Source organism: Chelonoidis abingdonii, chromosome 2, assembly GCF_003597395.2.
Source record: "Chelonoidis abingdonii isolate Lonesome George chromosome 2, CheloAbing_2.0, whole genome shotgun sequence".
Classification (NCBI taxonomy): domain Eukaryota; kingdom Metazoa; phylum Chordata; order Testudines; family Testudinidae; genus Chelonoidis; species Chelonoidis abingdonii.
In genome coordinates, this window is record NC_133770.1 from 182,581,250 (window position 1) to 182,604,485 (window position 23,236).

The 23,236-nt window shown below is 40.5% G+C and overlaps 2 protein-coding genes across 2 annotated transcripts in view; one reads left to right on the plus strand and one right to left on the minus strand.

Annotated features, from left to right (window-relative positions):
• Positions 1-1,637: 1,637 nt before the first annotated feature.
• GCM2 (glial cells missing transcription factor 2) lies at positions 1,638-10,379 on the minus strand. The gene is made up of 5 exons (XM_032786914.2): positions 10,281-10,379; positions 6,552-6,804; positions 5,561-5,673; positions 2,771-2,896; positions 1,638-2,519 (listed from the first exon to the last, which is right to left on the minus strand). Exons 1-5 carry the CDS (start codon positions 10,377-10,379, stop codon positions 1,638-1,640), a joined length of 1,473 nt encoding a protein of 490 aa, XP_032642805.2.
• A 5,906-nt stretch (positions 10,380-16,285) lies between these two features.
• The window catches only part of SYCP2L (synaptonemal complex protein 2 like), a 57,135-nt gene continuing 50,184 nt past the window's right edge, over positions 16,286-23,236 (plus strand). Inside the window, exons 1-5 of the mRNA XM_075062013.1 lie at positions 16,286-16,294; positions 18,367-18,432; positions 19,481-19,618; positions 19,720-19,839; positions 20,852-20,956. Coding sequence (XP_074918114.1) covers positions 16,286-16,294; positions 18,367-18,432; positions 19,481-19,618; positions 19,720-19,839; positions 20,852-20,956 — 438 coding nt within the window. The remainder of the gene's footprint in view (positions 16,295-18,366; positions 18,433-19,480; positions 19,619-19,719; positions 19,840-20,851; positions 20,957-23,236) is intronic.

A 23,236-nucleotide genomic window follows, 5' to 3' on the forward strand; every position in this document is an offset into this window, starting at 1 on the left:
TCCTTTTTAAGTTATTTTTTTTCTTTCTAAGTACTTAGTATGGTGATGGAGGTTATCTATCTGAGTGTTTTTCCAAATATTTAAGAATAGAAATAACAGCAGCTTTTTCTATTTTCTTTCTCAGCCTATAGGAGAACTAGCTTGTTTAGTTTATAGGATTTGGGGGTTTGTGTCTATGTGTGTCCTTTGTTTAGCATTAGCTCCTGTGTAAGTTCTGTCTCTCGCACACACAAGCCTCCCACTTTTGGTTGACTTCTTTCATTTTTCCAGTAGAACATAGTTGTCATGGGAGATTATGGTGGAAAAGGGAGAGGTGATCACTCAGGTAGCTATGTCTCATCCAAAAAAGAGACCTTCCATGTGACTCTGCATTCAGTGCGGAGCCAGGGCAGAGAATGGAGCACAAGACTGATATGTTCGTGGTGATCAGTGTTGCTAAACAGGTGGGCTGCTGCATTTTTTTTTTATCAGATGGAGCTTTGTTTTATCTATAATGAGTGATTATGATAAAACCTGGAGGTCATGAAGGTGTGGTCAGTTTCCCCAGCCAGTTTAAACAGAGAGAGTCACGTGGTAAATGATTTAATAAAACCATATGTGCAAGTGCTGCATCAGTAGAATGCCAGCTGGCTCCAGCTGGAGTCAAGAAGAAAGACACATCTTTGTGTGATGTTGGGAAAAAATGCCTACAGGTCTTATTGCTTCCAAGCCAGGTATTGATCAGGGTCAGTCTCAGAGTCATCTAGTTCAGTGGTTTTCAACCTTTTTTTCATTTGTGGACCCCTAAAATATTTTGAATGGAGGTGCAGACCCCTTTGGAAATCTTAGACATAGTCTGTAGAGCCGTAGGTGTCCGCGGACCACAGATTGAAAACCACTGATCTAGTCCCTATCTAGGTCTTCCTTTTCTGGTGGGACGACTGGACAGCCTTTAGACTTAACACAGGGAAGCAAAGAGGGACATAAGTACATTGCTAGGCTTTCCCTTTCCTTCCAGGAAACCTAAGCTAGTCTTTCCTACACATGACATTGGCAAACATACTATCAAGAGATTTTCTCCTTCTTTGAGGAACCCAACCTCCCATTGTGTCTCCTCTCACCAGCTCGCTGCAGTCTTCATAAACTGAGTCCCCTCTGTTCTTATTTCTTCTTATCTGCTGATTATTAGTCACAGATGAAGGGCCCTCCCTCAAGGCTTGACATTTTTGGCAGGTGTTGCAAAGGGGGGGGTATTAACTCCCTGTCTCCAAAACACATCATTAACCCTGTCCTGGCTCAGTGTGGGGCCATATTTTGGATTAGGCCTCACTCTCACTCCATGTGAGAGACTAAAAGGGACTGATTTGAACTTTTGTGCATGGATGGGACCTGAGACAGCCAGCAGATCTTCACAAAGGCATATGTCATGAATAAGTAAATTGCCCTAATGTATTGCTTGCTTTCCATTCCTCAGACTCCCCATAGCATGACCAAACTGCCCCATGTTATCAGGACCACCCAATATGAGGGGCTTTGTCTTATATATATGCAGCTATACCCCCCTGAAAAAATGTGTCCTGATTTTCACACTTGGTATCTGATCACTCTAACTCCCAATCACCAGGGTTTAGTATTCACATTATTAGTATTAATGGCATTTAGTATTCACCACTCTCAAATCTGAATGACTGTCCTTCATGCTCAGAGCAGCTGTTTCCTGGGTTTGGCCCATACTGATACGTATCCACAGTCTCCCCTTGTTCTGACTTTGTGGGAACTGGATTGTGCTGGTAAAGCAAAGCTGGTTTGACCACACCATAGTCTTCTTGAATCTTTATCCCAGGATAAACAGTTCCTGAGATGTTTTCTGCTGTATAGGTACAGTTCTGAGGATTTTTTACATCACACATGTTGTCACTGTACTTCACCATAGAGGGCTTGTAGGGCTGGTAGGATACTTTAGTAGTTGTAGTGATAACAGTTTGTAAAGCTGTGGCAGCTGGAGAGGAATTGCTACCATACCTGCAAGGATACTCCCCACTGTAGTAAGGGGGATTAGCATTTGCTTGAATCTGTCCATAGTCACTCCTATCTCCATAACCAGTTTTCCCAAAAATTTGTTTCGGCCCATGATGTCCACTATCAAAGTGTTTATCGTGGGCATTCAATGAATTACCATTATACTGAAGTCCAGTCAAATTAAGGGAGTCTGTATTCACTGGGGTATTTGCCAAATCTTTGTAAAATGTTGGATATGAGCTGGAATTTATATAACTAGGAACTTCAAATTCATAGTCCCCAGGCCTAGGTAGAAAGATTCTTGGGTTAGGATGCTTTTGGAATGGTGATGCCATGTCCCCTTGGAAGCTGGCTGAGTCATAAGTAGCTTTGTAAGGGTCTGTATTTTGAAATGCAGGGTGAGGCTGAGTTGGAATTGGGAAGCTGGTGTCTGTAATGATACTGAATTTTTCTGGGCCTTCCATGCATGACAAATGATGAATGTTGTTGAAATGACCACTGCTATCATGATACCTTCTTGTCTGAAAAGAATATGAAAACAGGTCTTTGAGATCCAGAAATAAATATTGTACACATGCACACACAGCTCTATAGGCTTACTTGTATTATTGCTCATTGCATCTTTGACAGCCTCTTCACTGCTTTAACAACCCCCTCTGTGCATAGGAGCAAAGCAAGCTGCTGAGGTGTCTTGTAAGGATTTTGTTATACTGTATGACTCACAGTACATGGTTACAACATCTTTGTAATGAAAATGCAGATCTACAGTTACCTCCGAGTCTATAAGCCTCTTTTTCTGGGAAAGGTGAGAAGAGGACACTTGTTTCTTAATGGCACTTCTTCTTGCCTCTGTCTCTGATTTACTCTCTGGTCTAGGGTGGTCATGGACTCCTTTGGCCTGCAGTAGTGTTAACACATTGATAATTCACTTATCTAAAGACATTAATAAGTAGGCAATTAAAGCTTATGGTTATTTTATAGCACCCACGAGAATGCTCGGTGCTTCACAGAAAAGATAGAAAAGTGCATGCTCAAACAGCTTACAGTCTAAACAATGGACTTATTAGACAAGTGTAACATACACCAGGAAGGGGCATAGGTGCTGGAACTGGGGGTGCTGGGGGCGTGGCCACACTCTCTTGGCTTGAAGTGATTTCCTTTATATGCAGGGTTTACAGTTTGGTTCAATGGTTCTCAGCACCCCCACTATACAAATTGTTCCAGCTCCCCTAGGAAGGGGAGACAGAGGAATCTGTGTGATGGAGGCATGATGACATGGTTACTCAGGTAAGCAGACAGATGGCTTCATAGTTCAAATGTTTTGTGTACCGTATCTATTTTTAAACAACAAGGTAAAGAATTGTTTTAATCAATGCTGTATACATGAGTTTTTAGGAGTGAACGAGCTGAGGTGCAGATGGAGGTTGAAGAATAGATTTTGAAAGGGTATCCCAAGCAAAAGGGCCCGCACAGCAGAGAGCATGGAAATGTTTGTGACAGAAGGAAGCAGAGAGTGTATCAAGGTTGGCATTGCGGGCAAAGGAGTTCGGGGGTGGCTGATATGGAATACAAACGGGGATTAGCTCAGACATATAGATGTAGATGTGATAAAGAGACTTAAGAACAAAGCTGTGAAGCTTGAACTTGATGGGCAGCACTATGGGGAGCCAGAGAAATGACACTAAGGAAAACGTGTCATGGTTGCAGTGATACGGGAGATTAATGATTTTGGTAACAGTATTATGGATGGGTTGGAAAGTGGTGAAGTTAGTAGCAAAAGAAGACTGGAGAGAAAATTTCAGTGCAAGGTGTGAGATGACCTTAGCATGGGCCAGTAATTTAGCCATTAGAGTGGAGAGGAGAAGGAGATGGCATATTAGTGATGCTGTGAAGAATTAAGCAATGTGATTTGCTTGTGCAAATGTGGGTGAGAAGGAAAAGGGAGGGAGGAGTCAAATACAACTCCAAAATTCTGGATTTGGATGAAGGGGAATACAAATGTTGTCCATGGAGCTCAGGAGTAGCCAAGAGGATTTGAGAGGAAAGATTAGGAGTTCTGCAGTTCAAAATCTTAGTTCTGCTTCATAACAGCCACCGTTAAAACAGTATACATCAGCTTTAAAGAGCTTGCACTGTACTCACTGACAAACATTCTTTACTTTAAAAACAACTCTTCTCAAGCAGAACTGAAATGCATTCTGTAGAACAGGGGTAGGCAACCTATGGCATGTGTGCTGAAGGTGGCACACAAGCTGACTTTTTCAGTGGCATTTTAATTTAATTTTAAATGAAGCTTCTTATACACTTTAAAAACCTCATTTACTTCACATACAACAATAGTTCAGTTATATATTATAGAGTTATAGAAAGAGACCATCTGCAAACATTAACATGTATTACTGGCACATGAAACCTTAAATTAGAGTGAATAAATGAAGACTCGGCACACCACTTCTGAAAGGTTGCCATTTTTTTCTTAGTTTTAGACCCTGATCCTTTTTGAAGTCAATGAGACTATTTACATGCTGAAGCGTTTGCAGGAATGGGCTTTTGGCTTGTTTAAAAAAAAACTGTAGAACCCTATCCAGATGATCACTATTGTAATATGAACCTACTGGTGAAGAAAGAAACCTCATGTGCTGAAATGACAAACATCTGCTATAGGATACTATTATTTTGCTATTTAATTTACGAATGTTCATATTAAATATGGATATTTAATCTAAATGCTACTCGGGCCAGTTAAGTTTTAAAAAGTGACCAGCACTAATGAGGATCAGTGAAATGGTCTCTTTAGATTTAGGCCCCAGTCTTGCAAACAGTTATGCTCATGCTTATCTTTTCTCACAAGCATAGTCCCATTAACTTCAATGGCACTACTCAGCTAGGTAAAGTTAAGTATAGGAATAACTAAAATAGTGTATAAAAATCTCCCTGTATTGAATAGAAAGAGTAAAATTGTTTGTAATCTGTGACTATTCTACTAAAGAAATATGCTTTTCAGTTTCTGCCCTGCTGTGAAGTAACATTTTGAACAGTAAAATGGGATATTTTGGAACACACAGAGGTTTAGGGAACATGATCAGAGTAATCATATTTATCCAGTGTACCAAGATTTCCTTTCATTTTCCTCTTAGTTCAGTAAAAGTTAAATATTAAGCATAGACCACTGATGTTAATTCCTACACAGTGAATTAATCAAACAATTAAATGAAAGTTCTTGTAATGTGGTAAAATCTAACTAATAGACATATTTACATCCTGGTCAGTCCTTGTGCAGGCAAATCTCCCATTTTACTTGATTTCATACCGTTTATGCATGAAATTCAGCAGGAGAGTTTCTTCTTTAAGTAATATGGGATTTAGTCCATGTTAAGGGCTGGGAGTCCTCTCTATGCAAGGACGACAGCATTAGGCCTTTAATGAAATTCTATTGTAAGAAATGTGTAAAGGTAAGAACAAGCCTCATGACTGTAATTGAATGTAACATTCATCAAGAGCTTTTATAAATCCATAGCAATAACAAGAAGTAAAGTAAGCTTAAGGACTATTTATATCTTACCTGGAAAAATATTGCCTTGCCATCAAGCCTCCAAAAGTTAGTGACTGGGTAGCCACTGTGTCCCCGGCAAGGAATTATCTCTAGGGCTGAGTTACAGTTTGGACAGGCTTTCTCTGTGAAATCAGATAAGGCCGATATTGAAGAGCATGGTTAAAATGGAGAAATCAGCTGAGAACACTGTCTGGTTCAATCACTCTATAACTGATCCTTCAATTAAACTCCAAATCAAAGTATAATACTCAAGCAATATAAGGTACACTAAGAAGCATAGCTGAACTCATGTATATACTCGTTCATTAGCCGTTGGTTCATAAACTGATCCCCCAAGATAGTTAGGTAAAAATAGCAAAAATTGCATGACCCTTTCATAAGCTGACCCTGTATTTCAGGGGTTGGCAAACTTTGGCTCCCGGCCCATCAGGGTAAGCTGCTGGCGGGACGTTTTGTTTACACCTGGAGCATCTGCAGGCATGGAGCCCCTCAGCTCCCTGTTGCCGCGGTTTGCCGTTTCCAGCCAATGGGAGCTGCGGGAAGTGGTGCACCAGGTAAACAAAACAACAATGTATTAGATATTCAATGATTCTATAGAGTTTAAAATCATCAAATTTTGGTGTAGACCCATTTATAAGCTGACTCTCACTCTTTGATGTGTCACTTTTTTACCAAAAATATTCGGCTTATGAACGAGTATATGTGGTATATACTAAAGGGCTCGAGATAAATACTTGATGTATTCACTTTGGACATCAGGGATGTTTAGATTTAAATATGACTCCATTATGTAGGACCATCTCTGCTGAACTATCTACCAGACACACACATTTTTGAAATTTGGAGCTACTGTTTTAACACACTTTTTGCCACTAATAATATAAGCAGGATAAGTCAGCTCTGTCTGTGAGTGGGAATTAGGTTCATTTGGGCCTGAAATCAGGCCCAATTGAAAAGAATGGTTCAGCCTTTGGAGTCCCGCCCCTCAGACTTCTCTCACTTTGTTGCTTCTGGCGTGCCTTGTCACAGATAGCAGGTCGGAGCTGCAGCCTGGTACCATCTGGCAGCATGCAGTTCCTGGCACAAACCACCACTCCAAGGCAGGACTTCTTGAGGATCTGGCAGTTGTGATTATTGGTGTTGCGCATGGCCCAGCCGCTGAGATGCCGCTGTGCGTTCTTGTCCTCGACAGAGTAGATAAATCGCACATAGCCATCTGGCCACTCCTGGAAGCCATCCAAGTGCTTGGGCTCCTGTACCACAGTTGGGTTAGGGGAGAGGGGCAACAATAGAAAGGAAGGGGGAAGTGGAGACCAGCGAGAAAGAATGAGAACGTATTAACAGAGTACCTCAGCATAGTAAAAACTACTCAGTCTATCCTTTTTATCCTGTCCCATTATATGTAACAAGAAGTTACCTGAGGAAGTTAAAGAGACGTAAACTTAGAACAACAAACGGAAATAATACTGTCCTTAAAGCACAGTTCTATTCTAAAACATAATTCTGTAAAAATAACATTGTCGGGTCCCGTGTCTATTGCCTCTCAATAACTCTAAATCAAATGTGCTCAATGTACAAGCAAAAAGAATTTTTTTTAAAAACTGCCAGTCCTGTAAGCTCAATCTGGGTTGTGAGAATCAAACTGAGCTCTTTCCATCTTGCCCAACTCCACCCATAATAAAACAGTCTGTGATCAGCGACTTCTTTGCAATACAGTACTCTTTGGTTTACACAGTTGTAACTGATTGGCCAGCAACAGGAACTTAATAAACAGTTTGATGCCTTAGGATAAATAAAATCCAGCTCTCATTCTCTTATGCTATACCCATTTCAGGATTTAGGATTTACAGATTAATAAAAACCAGAAATATTCTAAGTAAAAGTTTTGATTATGTCATTATTACTTAAAATGTATTTAATAAGGCTTGAAAAGACCCTCCACCAAAATAATGTTAGTTGATTATAAGTATAAATAATATATATTTGTGGAATATACTCAATAGGTTTAAAAGAAGCATGTTTTGAAATTGGGATATTAAGACTTGTTTTCAAAGATTTGCCAATAAAATGTAATTTATTAGAAAAATGATAGAATGAAAATCTTTTTGAAAACATTTTCTTTGTTATAGTAAAGAAAAGTAAGATCCTGATCCAGCAAAACTTAGTCATTTGCTTAACTTTATGCCTGTGATTCCTGTGTACTCAGTTGGACTACACATATGCATGAAATTAAGCTTGCCCATAAGTGTTTGCAGGATTAGCACCCAAATGATTAAATGGCAAGCTTTAGGGACTACAAAAATAGATTTTAAAAGAAACAAGCTACTGGGGGCTAAACCATTATTTAAAAATCCAGAATGATGTATTAAATATTAAAATCTATTAAACCACTAGATAATTCAACAAACTTGTAAAACATTTTAAATTATTTGAATAATGACAGACACCATCTTCTAACAAAGAGATGTCAAAGGCAGCTAAGATTTAAAGGAGAAAAAAAATTCATCCAGGGCTGTTCAAATCATCATCCGTCAAGTCTGACTTTTTATTACTAATTGTTCTATAAGCAATGATGGACATCAAGATATTTAGCTCAGACACTCTGCTTTCTTCCCAGGACTGAAAAAGAGCTTTGTGCACCTGGAAATCTTGTATCCTCCAGCAACAGAAGCTGGTTCAATAAAGATATTACCTCACCTACCTTGTCTCTATCAAGATATCATTTTACATTTGAAAATGGAAATATTTATTCTCATTAATCATAACACACAACTTTATCAGAAGCTATAATGAAATTGTAATTCCAAATGATATAAACTAAGCTCTTAAATTCATTATTTTTTTTTCCATTCTATGATTGTATTGCTTTACCCATGTGCAGGAATATATGGTTTCCCCCCTTGTTAGATTGAAGTACCTTTTACAGTTTCAGATTGCCTGCATAACTGAAGAGTCAAGCAAGGCAGTTTCTGAAAAAATTAAGGATTTGGAGAGAAGGTTTTAACTTATGTTGTATCATAAGGTCTATCAGACAAGATTTTTTGAATCACGAGAATCAATTTCTGATTTTTCCAGATAAACCTACTTCGTGACTATGGAAAGCCTTAAAATTCTTCTCCATAATCCCTCTATTACTTGGAGCAACAAATTAGGCAAAATCCTGACACCATTGAAATTGATGGGAGTTTTGCCATTGATTTGAATGAAACCAGGAATGCACAACGTTGTCTTTTATAACGATGCAAATCGATGGTTTTAAACTCTCACTCTATACTTGTAAGTTGGACGTTGAGGTCCTGATACTGCAAAAATGTATGCACAGAAGCAACTTTAGTCAGGCACGGAATCCCAGTGAAGTAAATATCACCTGAGTAGTCTAACTGATTTCAATGGGACTCCTTGTGTGAGTAATCTTTCGCAGAATCAGGCTCTTAATGTTCCATACTACTGAATTCTTCCTCAGCAGAAAACATTCTCGAACCCATTCGTTTTTGAATGATATAGACTCCAACCAGACTGAAAGTTCTTAGGCTAAAAGTGTAAGTAAAGTCCGGAAATCTCTTCTTCCAGCTTCATCCCCTATTGCATGAACTCTCGTACTTGGGGTCGCAACCACAGGGTGCGTGCGTGTGTGTTTGTCTAAAACAGGTTTCAGGGAGGTTGAGACCAGCCTCCCTTTCTTTATAGCTACGGGGCAAGAGGGTCCTGAAACTTTACTTCTGTTTAAACCTTGGTCTGGAAATCCTTGAGAACCATTTCGCCACTGGACCTACTGTAATAGCTAATTTAAAACTTATTTAAGGAGGGCTTTCTATGACACTCAAATATTTTCTAAGCACTTAAATATATATGGAAGTATCTGAATATCATTATAAAGAAGGATTAAAATATGACTGTCCCCCATCATTCTCAACAAATCACTAGTTGATATTCACATGCTTAACAATATGCCCCACCTTGTATTGAGCTGCGGCACTTCTGAGTACCTTTCCCAGCACTCTGTAGATGGAAATCAGCGCTCTCTTACCAACAGAAGTTGGTCCAGTAAAAGATATTACCCCACCCACCTTGTCTTTCTCAGTTTATACCAGTCTAAGTAAAGTAACCTGATAAACAAATATACAATGATATCACCAGGCACAAAACTATCCAAACATACACCGTCTATCCCTTTGAAAAGAAACAAGTCAGGTATAATTTCTTGTTAGCACAGAATTAAAATATAGTGATGATCACTGTGAGATCTCGTTTCTTTTCTGACAATTTTCAGAAACTACAAAGATCAAAACCATTGAGCAAACAAACATAGAAGAAGAATAATTCTAGTTTCTTTCCTTTACAACTTCAGATTCCTAGTTGTCTACATTCCGATTCCCCAATCCATTTAACCTCACCGATCTAATTTGCCAATATGAGGCAAACTCTGAGCTGTAACCAGTTCTATTAAAACCTTTACTCTAGAGTCCAGGATCTACGTCTCCTGTGCATGGGACTTCAAAGTGCCCCGACCCCCGAGGTAGCCACGGTAGAAGGCTGTACAGTTCTGAAGTACGTCCTTGTTAGCTTTAAAGAAGTGCTTGAATTCTGTATAGGCAAATGCTAGCTGTTCAGTTGGGGCAGTGACTCATTCATTCTAGGCTGGCTGCAGCCGAGCGAAGAGCATCGCCGTGAGAGATCAAATCCCTGCTCCCTCAACCCCCAGCAGCAACCACCCTTCTCTCCCTTCTACCTGAGGCAGTTTGGGGTCATTGATATCCCAGGTTAGCTTCATCCCGTAAGAGCACACGCAGTCCGAGTCTTCCTGGGGGCCCTTGGGCATGTTCACCATCGGCTGGCAGGGAGCTGCCGCCTCTGCTCCGGGACGCTACGCAGCAAGAATCTGAAAACAGGAGGAGGACTTAACAGACACCGAGCTGCAAAGAAGAACCGGCGTGCAGGGCAGCTGCTGCTTGGCCAAGGCTCTGAGTTTAGCGGGTGCGTGCAGTGCTCGCGCTTTGCCCTGTCCCGGGACAGCGGTGCTGAAAGGAGCGGGCAGCTGCTGCTGCGCCTTTTGATTCCCGCTTTTGTGTGTGGATCTGAGACAGTCTCCCGGCTTGCCCTGTCCATGTCCCTCCTAAATAACTGATCTGTGTTAAACGCGGGGGGGTTTGCTTTGTTTTAAGGCCGACTCCTCCTCTCTAGTCACTGAGTGCAAAGAAAAAGTTTGGAAATCCGAGACACTTGGACACCGAGTCCCTGGACAACCAGAGCCAGCGCAAAGGGCAAAAGGGGGCAGCAAAAGCAGTACAATATTGCAAAAAACAGTCCCAATCCTCAAAGTCAGCGAGCAGCCCGCTTTGGTTTGTAATCACCTAGTGTTTAGCCAAGGGCGCAATCATCTGCACTGACAAGGCCGAAGAACGGCTTACGGGTGATAGTCACACCTGGACAATCGGTTTTACAGTCCGTTCCAGGCGCACCTTCGAAGGGAGGCTTTGGATGCAGCACCTGAGTGGCAGGATGAAAACGCGAAGCTACTTCCACAAGTATTTTATTTTTTATCTATTCTATTTTGATACCAGGCTTAGCGCAAGACTAACTCTAAAACACAGCTGGAAGGCAAACGGAAAGACGTTCCGCAAGTGACTGCACAGTCCTGAAATCTGTCAGGCACTTTTATTTGCATCAGTGCGAGTTTTTACTCCCATAAATAATGCAGAATGAATGAACGTCCTAAACGGTCCTAAAAGTTGACACTACTATACTGCTACAGTATAAAATATTGATTTTCCCCTCCTCCCGCCCCCGTGTCTGATTTCTAGAAACTAAAAATGCGACATGAAGGATAATAATGAATTCAAGGTTATACTAAATCACCAAGATCACAGCTTGTCTCTTGGTTTTAGATCAAGCCTTATTCATTTGACCTCCAGTTCTGAGTGAGGCAAATAGCAAATGTCCAAAGTTTTGCCTCCTCAGTAAGACAATATATTCTATATATTGTGCACACGCTGCTTCCGATCATGATTTATGTCGCGGGCGGGGCGGATTTCTAAAAGCATCTGCATGTTGGAATCTGTGCAAAAAGCACGAGATTACATATGTGCAAACTCTACAGAGCTGCATTTTTGCTGATCTTGTAGCAAAATCTGCCTGATTCTTATCCAGCCCTGTAATTTCAGGAGGGCATGATACACCTGTGCTCCTGCAAGCCTTCGGGTATGGTACATGTTTCGAGCAATCGCTAGGTTCGGAGTCTCCTCTCTAGTTGCTGCTATCGCATTCATATACCATACCCGAAGGCTTGCAGGAGCACAGGTGTATCATCCAGCCCTGTAATTTCAGGAGGGCATAAGAATCAGGCAGGTTTTAGCTACAACTACAACGAAACACTCGAAGTGTTTTTAGCTGCTGCTATCGCATTCAGCAGCAGCTAAAAACACTTCGAGTGTTTCGTTATAGTTGTTTAAAATGTGAAACTACAAAAATAATTCCACTTCCCTTTCTCCTGAGTTTGTGAAGTAGCTGCTATTTACCCGCGCCTTGTGTGAAACCTAGTCAGTCTGTTGTTCCAGAAGGAGTTCTATCTGCTAAACACACGAGGCGGGAATCTACGTTACAAATCTATTTATCCCAAATTCCATCCAGTTAAGCCTCCTAATGAAAACCAGAGAAGAATGGATGCAGGTGAAACATATTCACTTCTTCTCATGTAACAGGGCACCAGAGCTATACAATAAATCACCCTATTTCAAGACCACAGATCAGCTGAAATCATTGTTCGACAATGTATTCCTTACTTATTTTCAAGCTGATATGTTCAGAGTTAAATGCAACAATTTTCTTTTCCCACATTGCAGCTGATCATTTGTGTAGCTGCTGCAGGATACAGTTTGTAGAGGAACTAAAGGTTTGCGATTGCGGACATCTTTCTATTTAGCAGAGCCAACTTATTCTGCGATCGTTCCTTAAACAAAGTTCTCATGGAAACCGATAGGAATCTTGCTCGAGTGGATTTGCCTTTTCTGTTGTGTGGTTGCAGCTACGCAGAGGTTCCAGCTGCAGGAATCAGGTTGCTGCTCATCTCCGCTGCAGTGTCCCCGAGACACAAAATCACGCAAGCGGCTATGGGTATCCTCATTTATCCGAAGGTACTTTCCGAAAATATAAACGGACACAGTATTAAAGGCCTAAGCCTGCACCATTGAAAGCAATGGGAGTTTTGCCGTTGATTTCAATGAGTCCAGGATGGAACTTTTATTTTGCATCACTATTTGCAGCTTGACACAACTAGGACTTAGAGAAATTCGGATCACTAGCCTCTAATTTCAAATATGTCTGAACAAGTTTGTTATGATCTGAAAGTGATACTTGGGAGTGATACTTATCACTATGATGTAGCCTATTGTTCTTTAGCTTTATGCATATATACAAAGAAAACATGCTGCTCTTACTAATTAATTTGTTGTGCTATTCATATTTGTGCCCTTTCTACACACACTTATTCGAAATGGTTACCTTACTCTACATTAAGAAATAAAACAGCGACTACTTTAATCAACGCGTAGCAGCGTCTTCAGTGGAACTTGTATGATTGATGCATGACAATATTTGGTGTGACTTAAAGAAATAACTTTTTATTTTTACTCTTTCATTAGAAAACCTAATAAGTAAAACATCGTTGTCGCTTAATATCATGGAGATGTGGCAAGACATTGAAAGCCAGCTTTATCCTTTAGCTGGAAAGAAATTGGACATCTGCGTTTCTACAGTATGTGACACGATAGTGTGCCTTGCCACTGCATTTCCGATTCGCTGACTAGGTTCCTCGTTCCTTCACCTGTGAAATATACAAAATTTTCGTCTTAATTTAATAGCAGTTCTCTTCTTCCTTTTAATCGGGAAATAACTTCTCAAGCCAGCAAGGGTCCCGATTCTTCTCTTCTACTCACAAGGGCACTCCAAAAAAATTCCAATTAGTTACTTTGTTCATCCGTCTAGCGTGTGTCCTTTTAGCTGTATACAACTTTGGGGGCTGTGTAATATTGCTCACACAAAAATAATTGCGATCTGAGCTGGCTACTGCAAAAGGAGAATCTTTCTTCTCCATTGCAAAAAAGGCCCCAGTTCCCTCCCTTAATGGGTTAAAGAGACATTTTCTTTCCTGAAATCTGACGGAGATTAGGGAAAGAATTGTAGTTGTTTTTGTTCAGTATAACAATTCCCGGGCTGGAACTGCATCTGTAAGATGCATGAGCAGATGCCAGCCGTCTTTCCACGGGTAAAACTCTCCAGTGAAATCAATGGCGTTTTTGCCAGAGTTAAGGCTACCGGATCTGGCTCATTAGAACGTTCTTTCTTAACTAGGCAAATTTCACACTCCAAGAAACTGACGTCATTGATTAACGGAGGAAGAGCTGAGTCCAAAACAATGAGGGTCAGAGTGCCCCTCCTAGCCCCACTTGTAGAAGTATTCATTGCAGCCTCAACTGTGCAGGAAGGGAGGGAAAGTCAGTTGGCTCTAGTACTCAAGGGAGCAAGCAAGTTCACGCCGATGCCCAAGGAAAAGTTTTTGCTGTCCGAGTCTGCCCTAACTTTACAGCAGAGACCCCTGTGCTGAGGACCCCACCCCCTTGAGATGAAACGTCAGAGGGAGAAGCCTTCAGAGTAACTCCATCCACAGAGAATGGCCAGAGACACAGATTGCCCTGGGCTTCAGGGGATCAAAACTAAAACAGGATTTAAAAAAGAACTAGATAAATTCCTGAGAATAGGTCCATCAGTGGATGAGAGCTAAGGAAGCCTTATTCTAAGTCAGCCATAAAGATGTTGGCATATTGTGGGGCCATGCAGGTACCCATAGCAGTGCTGCTGACTTGAGGGTATAGTCCCCAAATGTGAAATAGTTGTGGGGTGAGGACAAAATCACAAAGTTCAGCCACCAGGTTTGGCATGTAACTAGTTCACAAAACTGGGGGTTAGGGAAATCACTGAGCTGGGCTGAGGGCCAGACACCCTTGCTCCTTTGTCAGGCAGCTGAGGGGAGGGAGGGGATTTGTCCAGGAAGAAGTGGATTGTTAATTCCTGTTTGTTTTGGTTTAAATGTCAAGCACTTACCCTCCCTGGCATGATCATATCATTGCAGGAAAGCACCGAGCAGTCATTCAAAATAAAATGCTGCAGAATGGAAGTGTCTGTGAAAATGCTGAGAGACTGTCCGCCTCGCGGCGGAGGCGCATGTAACGGGGGAAATAATTGTAACCAAGGCACCTGGTTCGCCACTGCCTTGCGCCCCTGGAGTCATTTGCACCTGTGTAAAGTGGATGTTAAAACCTATTGTGTCAAGTATCAGAGGGGTAGCCGAGTTAGTCTAGATCTAACCAATTGTCAGTGTAAGTGGAAAGCTCTTATTTGGTAGCATTTTTACCACTTTCCATAGGCGTAATCAGGCCTAATGTATATTTATTTTACTCGTAAAAAAAACCACGCCGCCAAAAACCAACAACTTTTCAGGCCCCTCCTGAATATTTATGAATACTATCTAGCGGTCTTACATGTTATTTATTTAGTATCAGCTTTGAAAGAACACAGTCAATTTAGAAGTAGTCTGCAAATTTTGTATTTAGTTTAGCAAAAATATTTTCTCATCTTTTTCAGTTTGTTTACTTTGTGTAGAGTCGGTTTAATTGTTTCTCTTCCTAATCAGTTAAAGCCTAATCCTGCAATTAAACAGCTGCATACGTTTACTTAAACATATTGACTTCAATGGAATCCATATACATGAAGTCAGGCGTGTGCTTAAAGTATTTTCAAATCGAAGGCTTTGATCATACAAAATATTTCAGGGGTTTGATCAGTAGTTCCTCAGAACAAATATAATTACAAATCCGTGGGCCTCTTCCTCAAACTAACTGCTGGGAGTAATCCGTATGACTGAGTAGTCCCAGTGAAGCCAAAGATTGGTGTTTAGGCTCCTTATTCTGGAGTTGGTTGCATCTTAAAGGTTAGTGCAGTAGCATCTACATGAGCTCGCTATTGTGCAACTCTCCCCACCTCCAAGACTCAGTTAATCAAAACATTATTTAGGGAAAATGGTCCTGCCTTTAGCAGGGGGTTGGACTAGATGACCTCGTGAGGTCCCTTCCAACCTTTTGATTCTATGATCTGTAATTGTATAAGTAGTAACCTACTTTGAGATACCGTTGAATTCATTACAAAGTTACCAGGCTGCCCCCCATATAACAAGTTTGCAACTCATTGGTCAAATCTTGTAGTCCTACTGCAGCCTCCACGTTGCTTTTCGCTTAGCTGAGGGGAACCTGCGGCCAAATCATACAGCCCTAAGTGGAAACCAACCCTCACTGCAAGTTCTCTCTGAGATCTCTGTCCCCAGCTGCAAGTTCCCTGAGATGCAGATCCCACAGCGGGCTCCTAGAGGCTTAGCCCCCCCGAGGTCGGTCCCCAGTCCTGCCCCCCTGGAGGAGCGCAAAGCGCCATGCCCGCTGGTCAGGCTGGAGACAAGCTCCGTAGCGAGAAGCGACCTCAGATTCCCCCAACGCAGATTCTCTCTGGACTCCCCTTTCCCGGGACCGGGCCCCTGGCCCAAGCCCAGCTGTCCCCTCGAGCGAGGCAGGGGGTGCCCCGGGCTCCATAACCAGCTGCACCTGGGCAGTACACGAGGGCTGCTCGGCGTCTCATTAAGGGCGCAGCTGGGTGGCTCGTGGTCGCCTCTTCCCTTTCTAAGGGATTCGCACCATGTTGAAGGTGAGTGAACGAGCGGGCGGCGCCGAAAATCGAGGCCGGGAAATGGCCCTGTCCCATGAATCAGCTGCTCTAGTTCCCTGGCTGATGGACGCTTATCTTTCTCCCTCCAAGCCTTCCCCCCCCCTTCCTGTCTGGCGGGGCCGGGGGTGTTCGTTCACTCTCTCCTTTCTCTTCCTACTGCTCCATGGGGCTTGCCCTTGCCTCTTGTGGCAGGTAAAGGGGATTCTTACTCCTTCTCCTTCACCTAAGTGCAAAAGGGACTGGCCTTGTGCCCTGGGCTGGGCCCCTCTCCAATTTCCTCCCTTTGCTTTTAGTCCCCTCTGCCTGGGAAAGGGGATCTAGTTCTACTGCCCAGTCCTATGCCAGGTTCCTTGCTCAGCTGGGACTAGTCCGCTCTAAAAACCCCAGGGTTAGGTCGCCTTAAATCTAAAGCCAGTTCTATTCTCTAGTTCCAACTGGCTTTAAAATCGATTAGCACATCGCCCCCAACCTTCGGTGTCTATCCAGTGGCATGGTTTTAAGGTCTGATCCCTGTTGTTCATCCCTTTCAAATCATACTCTTCTTCTCTCCCCCTCCCGCCCCAAGGCAACAAAGGCTCCCTGTAGGCATCCTATCCCACGCAGTTTTAACTGCAGCTTTGTCCCCCAGCTCTCTTGGGCTGCGCTGTAAGGATATTAATTTACCATGTCAGAGGTCCCCACTGCAAAGTTCTCTCTTTTTTTTTTTTTTTTTTAACAAACGAAAACATGATGCAGGAATCATGGTGTCAATAAAGGCTATTCATGAAATAAAATCTATCCCTCTATTTAGTGTCTAGCCTTTGGGGTGACCTAAAGGCCAAAAGCTTCTGGCTCTGTAAGAAAATCAGGGGAATGAATTCCAGAACAGAGAGCTCTTCCCTATTTGTACTTTTAATATTAAAATCTACCACAGAATTCAAGAGTCCCAACTACTGTGATGATGGGAGGAGAGAGCCACTGGTAGCCGGAGCTTGAGCCATTTTTACTTTCTTTTGGAGTTTCAGCAACAAATCTCTCCTTTATCTCGTTACATACTATCCGGGGTATTCTGGTAATTTGGGGGAGCAGGCAGTGCTTGGTTCTTTCTCTTAAAAGTAATTAATAATAACTTAATAAAAACTTGATTAATGCTTTACTAAGGAAACATCACATGTACAAAAAGGGCTCTGTTTAAAGTTCGTATAAGTCAGTAGTCACTTATTAGAAGGAAAAAAAACCTTGGTACTGTAACACACACTGGAACTAACGTCCTGGGTTAATCCTTAGCCATGTTAAGAAAATCTCCAGCAATACTGGGATTACTTGCCTCAGTGAGGGTTGCAAGATTGATCCCTTTGTGGAGCATTTTCTCCCCTCTGATGAACGGAGCCACCAAAAGGAAAAAACAAACAAATATTAGAATGTCATTATGGCTGTATCCTTTCTTGAATGCTGCTAAGGATTCATCTGGCCGGTTAATTTTATCATGTGTTACAGAAACCAGGCTTCTTCTAAGGAAGGTTTACTTTGTTTTTCTGGCTTTTATTTTTAAAATTACGATTTTTGTAACTTTTAGAACAAAATTTAAATATGGATTCATTCTGTAAGTGAAAGTTTACCACTTTTGGGGAAATGTTACTTATTTACAGAACCAATATAAGTTTTATAATTACCAAGACTTTTCTTCCACATACATTGGTTGTCTTTGTTCTGGTGGACTTTTACAGTTCCAACTGCTGTAGTGCCTCCCCACCCAGTTGTGGAAACTCTTATGATGGAGCTGAGGCTGGGGAGGGAATTTGAATTTGGGATTTTTGGTTGTAAAACTGCATATTTGTGGAGTGACGTAATGGAATGAGAACCTGGCTTTCTGTATTTATAATTTTGTTTTAGTGATTTAGTTATTACTTTTAAGCAATGGTGGTTTGACAGATTGAGGAGAAATTTTGAAATAGTGTCTTAAAAACATGCAAGTAAAAGTAGTTGATCAAAAGAGATTTTGATTACAAAGTACATTTTTTTTCATTTTTTGAGCAGCAATGAGTGTTTTTTTTCTCCTTTTTCATTTAAAGGAGGAAGAAAGTCAAGAACAGAGCAGTGAGATAAAGGAAAACATGGCATCCAGAACAGAATACTATGTAAATACTTTGTAATAACCCTCTCCAAACTGTTTCACCTTCTTTTGAATAGCCATTACTGACATGATCTTATATACATCAATTTTCAACATACTCTCAAATTCCTAATTTTATGTAGTCAAAGAAGTGAATACATAATGACATACATATACAAACTGATGGAATGGAAAATGTAATAGAACGTTTAGCAAGAGGGCAAATATGGTATGAGCCATATGTAGGCTCTAGTCCTACAGTTGGGTCAGTGCTAATGAGTCCATCTGATGTACTTGGATGGAACTCTGTGTGGGTGTGTGCGTGTACACATACACACAGCTCCATCCAAGTACGTGTGTGTGTGTGTGTGTATACACACACACACACACAAATGGGCAATGTATATAAAAACAATGTTTTCTGAACAAGTAAATTCTTTAATGGAGGTGACAACAGTTAATTTTGGTATCTTACAGCAGTATTTATAAGGGCCGCCTGGGGGGGGGGCAAGTGGGGCAATTTGCACCAGGCCCCGCAGGGGCCCCCATGAGAATATAGTATTCTATAATATTGCAACTTTTTTTTTTTTTTAATGGAAGGGGCCCCCGAAATTGCTTTGCCCCAGGCCCCCTGAATCCTCTGGATGGCCCTGGTATTTACAAGTCAAGTAGGTAACTGACTATCAACTTCATTGTTTGATTAGAGAATGCTAAGAAGTGATAAAATTAGTTATGAAATGGCTGAGTTGGAGGAATTATGAACATCCACTCTCTGAAAATCAGGCTCTTTGGAGGTGTCTGAAGTTAAATGCTGAAAAATTGAAACATCCCAAATCACTAGTCACTTCTGAAAATTTATGCCCATATTTTTACAGGAAGTGATATAAAAATTAAAAATATAATGCTCAAATTCTCATTGAAAGTCCCCTTCTCTGTCCTCCCCCCACACCCCCAACAAGCACTGTTATAATAGGTGGGAAGATAAGCTATGTTTATGAAATATAATATAAAATACATATGTTTAAAGAATAAAGATTATTTTCAAAGTGATCATTCTTCATGTTTTTCCCCAGCTTGAATCACTCATAACTGATGCTTTTAAGGGAAAGGGATTTCAGAAAATAAATGAACTGTTTGAAGAAAAAGAAATTTACCCTCCTCAAAAATACAGCAAACAATTGTTTAACCAACTTGACAAAGTGCTGAAAAAGGCAAGTTGGCTAACTTATACTGTATTATGTTAAGACTCAAATTAAATAATAATATAATTGTCTAAGATAGTAATCAAATTATGATGGAAAATGTTTTATAGGAGTTGGACAAGAATGAATTCCAAAATGTTTCCCTGTTGTTGAAATGCATTCAGCTGTACTTTAAAAGTGATCCTCAAGAAGGGGCAAGCTTGCTTATTCAGCAAGGACTGATACCAAAGATAAGTATAATGTTCACATTTAGTTGTGTAATCAAATTACTGCAATTTGATGATGGGATTTATTTATTTTTTTAGAGAAAACATTAAGATGTGACGACTTAGCTGTTCTGAAATCAAATCCCAGGGATCCTTTTTAATGGGGATGAAATGAACTAGGTCACCAAACTGAGTAGAGCTTTTTTTTGTTGCTTTGTCTTCAGTTTCAGTTAAATATTACATTTGTTTTGCATTGCTTAGAATAGAAGCTAATGACTTTTATACAGTATTTAAAAGAAAGCAGTCTTACTTTTAAAAACTTGTTATAAACCATGTACTGAATACTCACCATTAACCAGGTTAAGAGGGACAGTCTGCATGTGAACTGAAATTTTCTTTCCTCACCCAGTTCCTTTTAGGTCTTGCAATGTGCAGTCTGCTGCCACAGGCTGCCCAGCTAGCTTCTGCAAAGCCCTTAGAAGCTCATACAAAACCTCTACAGAATTCTAGATCTTCCTGTAACCTATACAGGATGGAGAGGTGTCCTTTGTGTATGATTTCACATGGTTTAACAGCATTTCTTTACAAAATAAGAGATGCTGCAAAACCATAAGTAGAGAATAAAAAAAAAATTGACTTCCTCCAGAAGAGTTCCCCAATAGTTATTATGTCACCAGCATAATGTGTGCTGGAGCATCACAGCAGAGCAGGGGTCAGATGCGGTGGGGATGTAGATTTCACAGGAGCATAAAGGCAGAGGAAAGGTGAGTTGCTGCTCTTTGTTTCTTTTTTTCTTAACTAGTGGGTGCTGGGAGAGGCAATAATAACAACACAAAGTACTGTTAAAAAAGATGGGATTTCTACAAATTTCGCTTGCAAGTCACCTTTAATGCAGTGTGGTACTGCTAAGCTCAGTGATCAAGCAATCTTGTGTGTTTGTGTAATGTCTCTAGCTACTGATGTCTTTGAGGTGAAAATCCATTCAACTGAATCATTGTTAGCAATCTCTGGTTTATTAATTTATTTTAATTTTTACATGGTATCTTGGTTTGAAAGAGCAAGAGAATTTTTGATTCTCATAGAGCCAGAACAGAATAAATCTCTGCTGAGACTTGTGGAAGATTTCTTTGACTCTGCATTGGTAAGTACCCAATTCAAAAATCCATTGCTTTCTTCAGTGGAGACGACCTCCTATTAGAAAGGCAGTTTGTTTATTCAGAGCACCACCATTGCAGAAAAGAAACACAAGAATTTGCCTTTTAAAAAAAAAAAAATGAGCACTGTTTTTATTAAAATAACTGAACAAACTTAGGGAAAAAAAGACACCTAGGGAAACTTTTGGCACCCTTTTGTTATTTCTTGAGAAATAAATCTGAGGTAAAGGACTGTTGTAGCTCAGAAAAGCACATCAACACAGAACTTGCATAGTGGTGTTATGCCTTTTGCTTGAATGCTCCCCTCACGAATGTGTTCCAAATTTTGAGATGTTCCTAATGTGTAATAGCAATTTGAAGGATTATAATTGTGTATGAGTATATCTTACAATCCTAGGTAGTCAAGGAGGCATCTCTTAAAAAGATCCCCCTTTAAAAAAGGAGATGTGAGAATGGGGTGGCTGTGAGTAATTTTGGATTTTAATACATGTTAGTGCTCACTTTTATGAACAGATACATAGATTGCCCATTAGGGCAAAAACTAATAGTTCTAGAGTAAGTTAATGTACTGTCTGTTGATCCCTTTAACCATACCTGATGGCTGGGAATTTTCCATCAATGTTTGTTTGAAAACAGAGATCCTGCAAAATAACAAAAATCAACATTTTCTAGTGGATTTTTTGTTGTTGTTGACACTCTTGTACTTCTCCTTTCCCAGAAATAAAAAGAGAATATTTCATGTCAGGCTGATTCAAACTGAAATATTTTGGTTAGTCAAATAGAATTGAAATGTTGACCCAAGCCAAAATAAGACATGTAATCTGTCTTCCTGAGCTGCTGCAATGCCTCATGAAAATTGTAGTGAAGGTGACTGATGTCCCTTCTGATTTGCCTGGCCAGACTACATCTCCAATGGTGCACCATGGTCTCCACTGTTCTTTAACTGCCATGACATAGAATGGGAGTCCTGTGCTCCAGTGAATAACAGAAGATATAGTCTGGCCATTCAGGGAGAGACAAATTAATCTAGAATCAGACCTAAATAAAATGTATCAGCATTATTGGATAGACATTTTTCTGAACATTTCACTCCACACAAAAACAAATTGACTTTTCATCCCACAATTTAGGACAAAAACAAATGTTGAAATATCAGAATTTTTTGTGGTTTAGAAATTTTTTATCTTCAATCCACTCTAATTTCTCTTGTTTTCATTGCAAATGTGATTAAAATCATTATTAAGCTTTTGGGTTGCTAAGGCTTTGACCATCAGAAAAGATTTTTTTTTTCTTCTTTTTCTATTATCGAGAATTGGAAAATGGGTTACATAAGCTATCTTGCAATATATGTGTATATAGACGCCATATCCTATTTTGCTGTACACGAGCTAAGCTGTACAGTCAAGTCTATATATCAAAACCTGTTTGATCACAGTAAATTATCAATTGCAGGTAATGGTAACTGAAATCTTCCTATAATTAAGACAGTCTAAAAGAAACTTTAGCAGAGCTAAATTATCTTGTTCAGACCGCTAATAAAACCAGAAGTGGAATTGTATTAATAATTTATGCATGGTTGGGCATGGAGGAGGCAATTAATAATATATTTAAAAAAGATACACAATTGCATTATATTCTGATTTGTCTTTCTAGCCTCAGTTTTTAGGTCCATTCCTTTTGTGTTCCTTCATTTGTGTCCATTCATAAATTCCAAGGCCAGAAAGGACTATTGTGATCTAGTTTGACCTCCTGCATAATACAGGGCATAGAACATTCCCCAAAATATTTCCCAGAGCAGGTCTTTTGAGTAAACACTCAATCTTGACTTTAAAAATTGTGAGTTATGGGCAAGCCATTGTGACCTTTGGTGAATTGTTCCAGTGGTTAATTACTCTGTGTTAAAAATGCCCACTTTCTTTTCAGAATGAATTTATCTAGTTTCAACTTCCAGCTATTGGATTATGTTACAGCTTTCTCTGCTAGGTTCCAGAGCCAATTATTACAGATTTGTTCCCCATGTAAATACATATAGACTGTAATCAAGTCACCCCTTAAGCCCTCTCTTCGTTAAACTAAATAGATGAGCTCCTTGAGTCTAATCCCTATGAATATGTCTACACTGCAATGAAGTACCCATGGTTGGCCCATATCAGTGGACTTGGTCTCATTCAGTGGGGCTATACAAATGCAGCATAGAGGTTCATGAGTGTGCTGGAGCCCAGGTGCCCAAAGTCGAATGTCTACACTGCACTTGTATAGCCCCACAG

What these genes read in the sequence shown, in the direction of transcription:
- GCM2 (XM_032786914.2), bottom strand. Translation starts at nt 10,379, where the DNA reads ATGGTGAACATGCCCAAGGGCCCCCAGGAAGACTCGGACTGCGTGTGC. An exon ending in ATGACCCCAAACTGCCTCAG is followed by an intron (nt 6,805 to 10,280) that starts GTAGAAGGGAGA and finishes ACTGTGGTACAG; the next exon opens with GAGCCCAAGCACTTGGATGG. An exon ending in GCAAGGCAATATTTTTCCAG is followed by an intron (nt 2,897 to 5,560) that starts GTAAGATATAAA and finishes ACACTACTGCAG; the next exon opens with GCCAAAGGAGTCCATGACCA.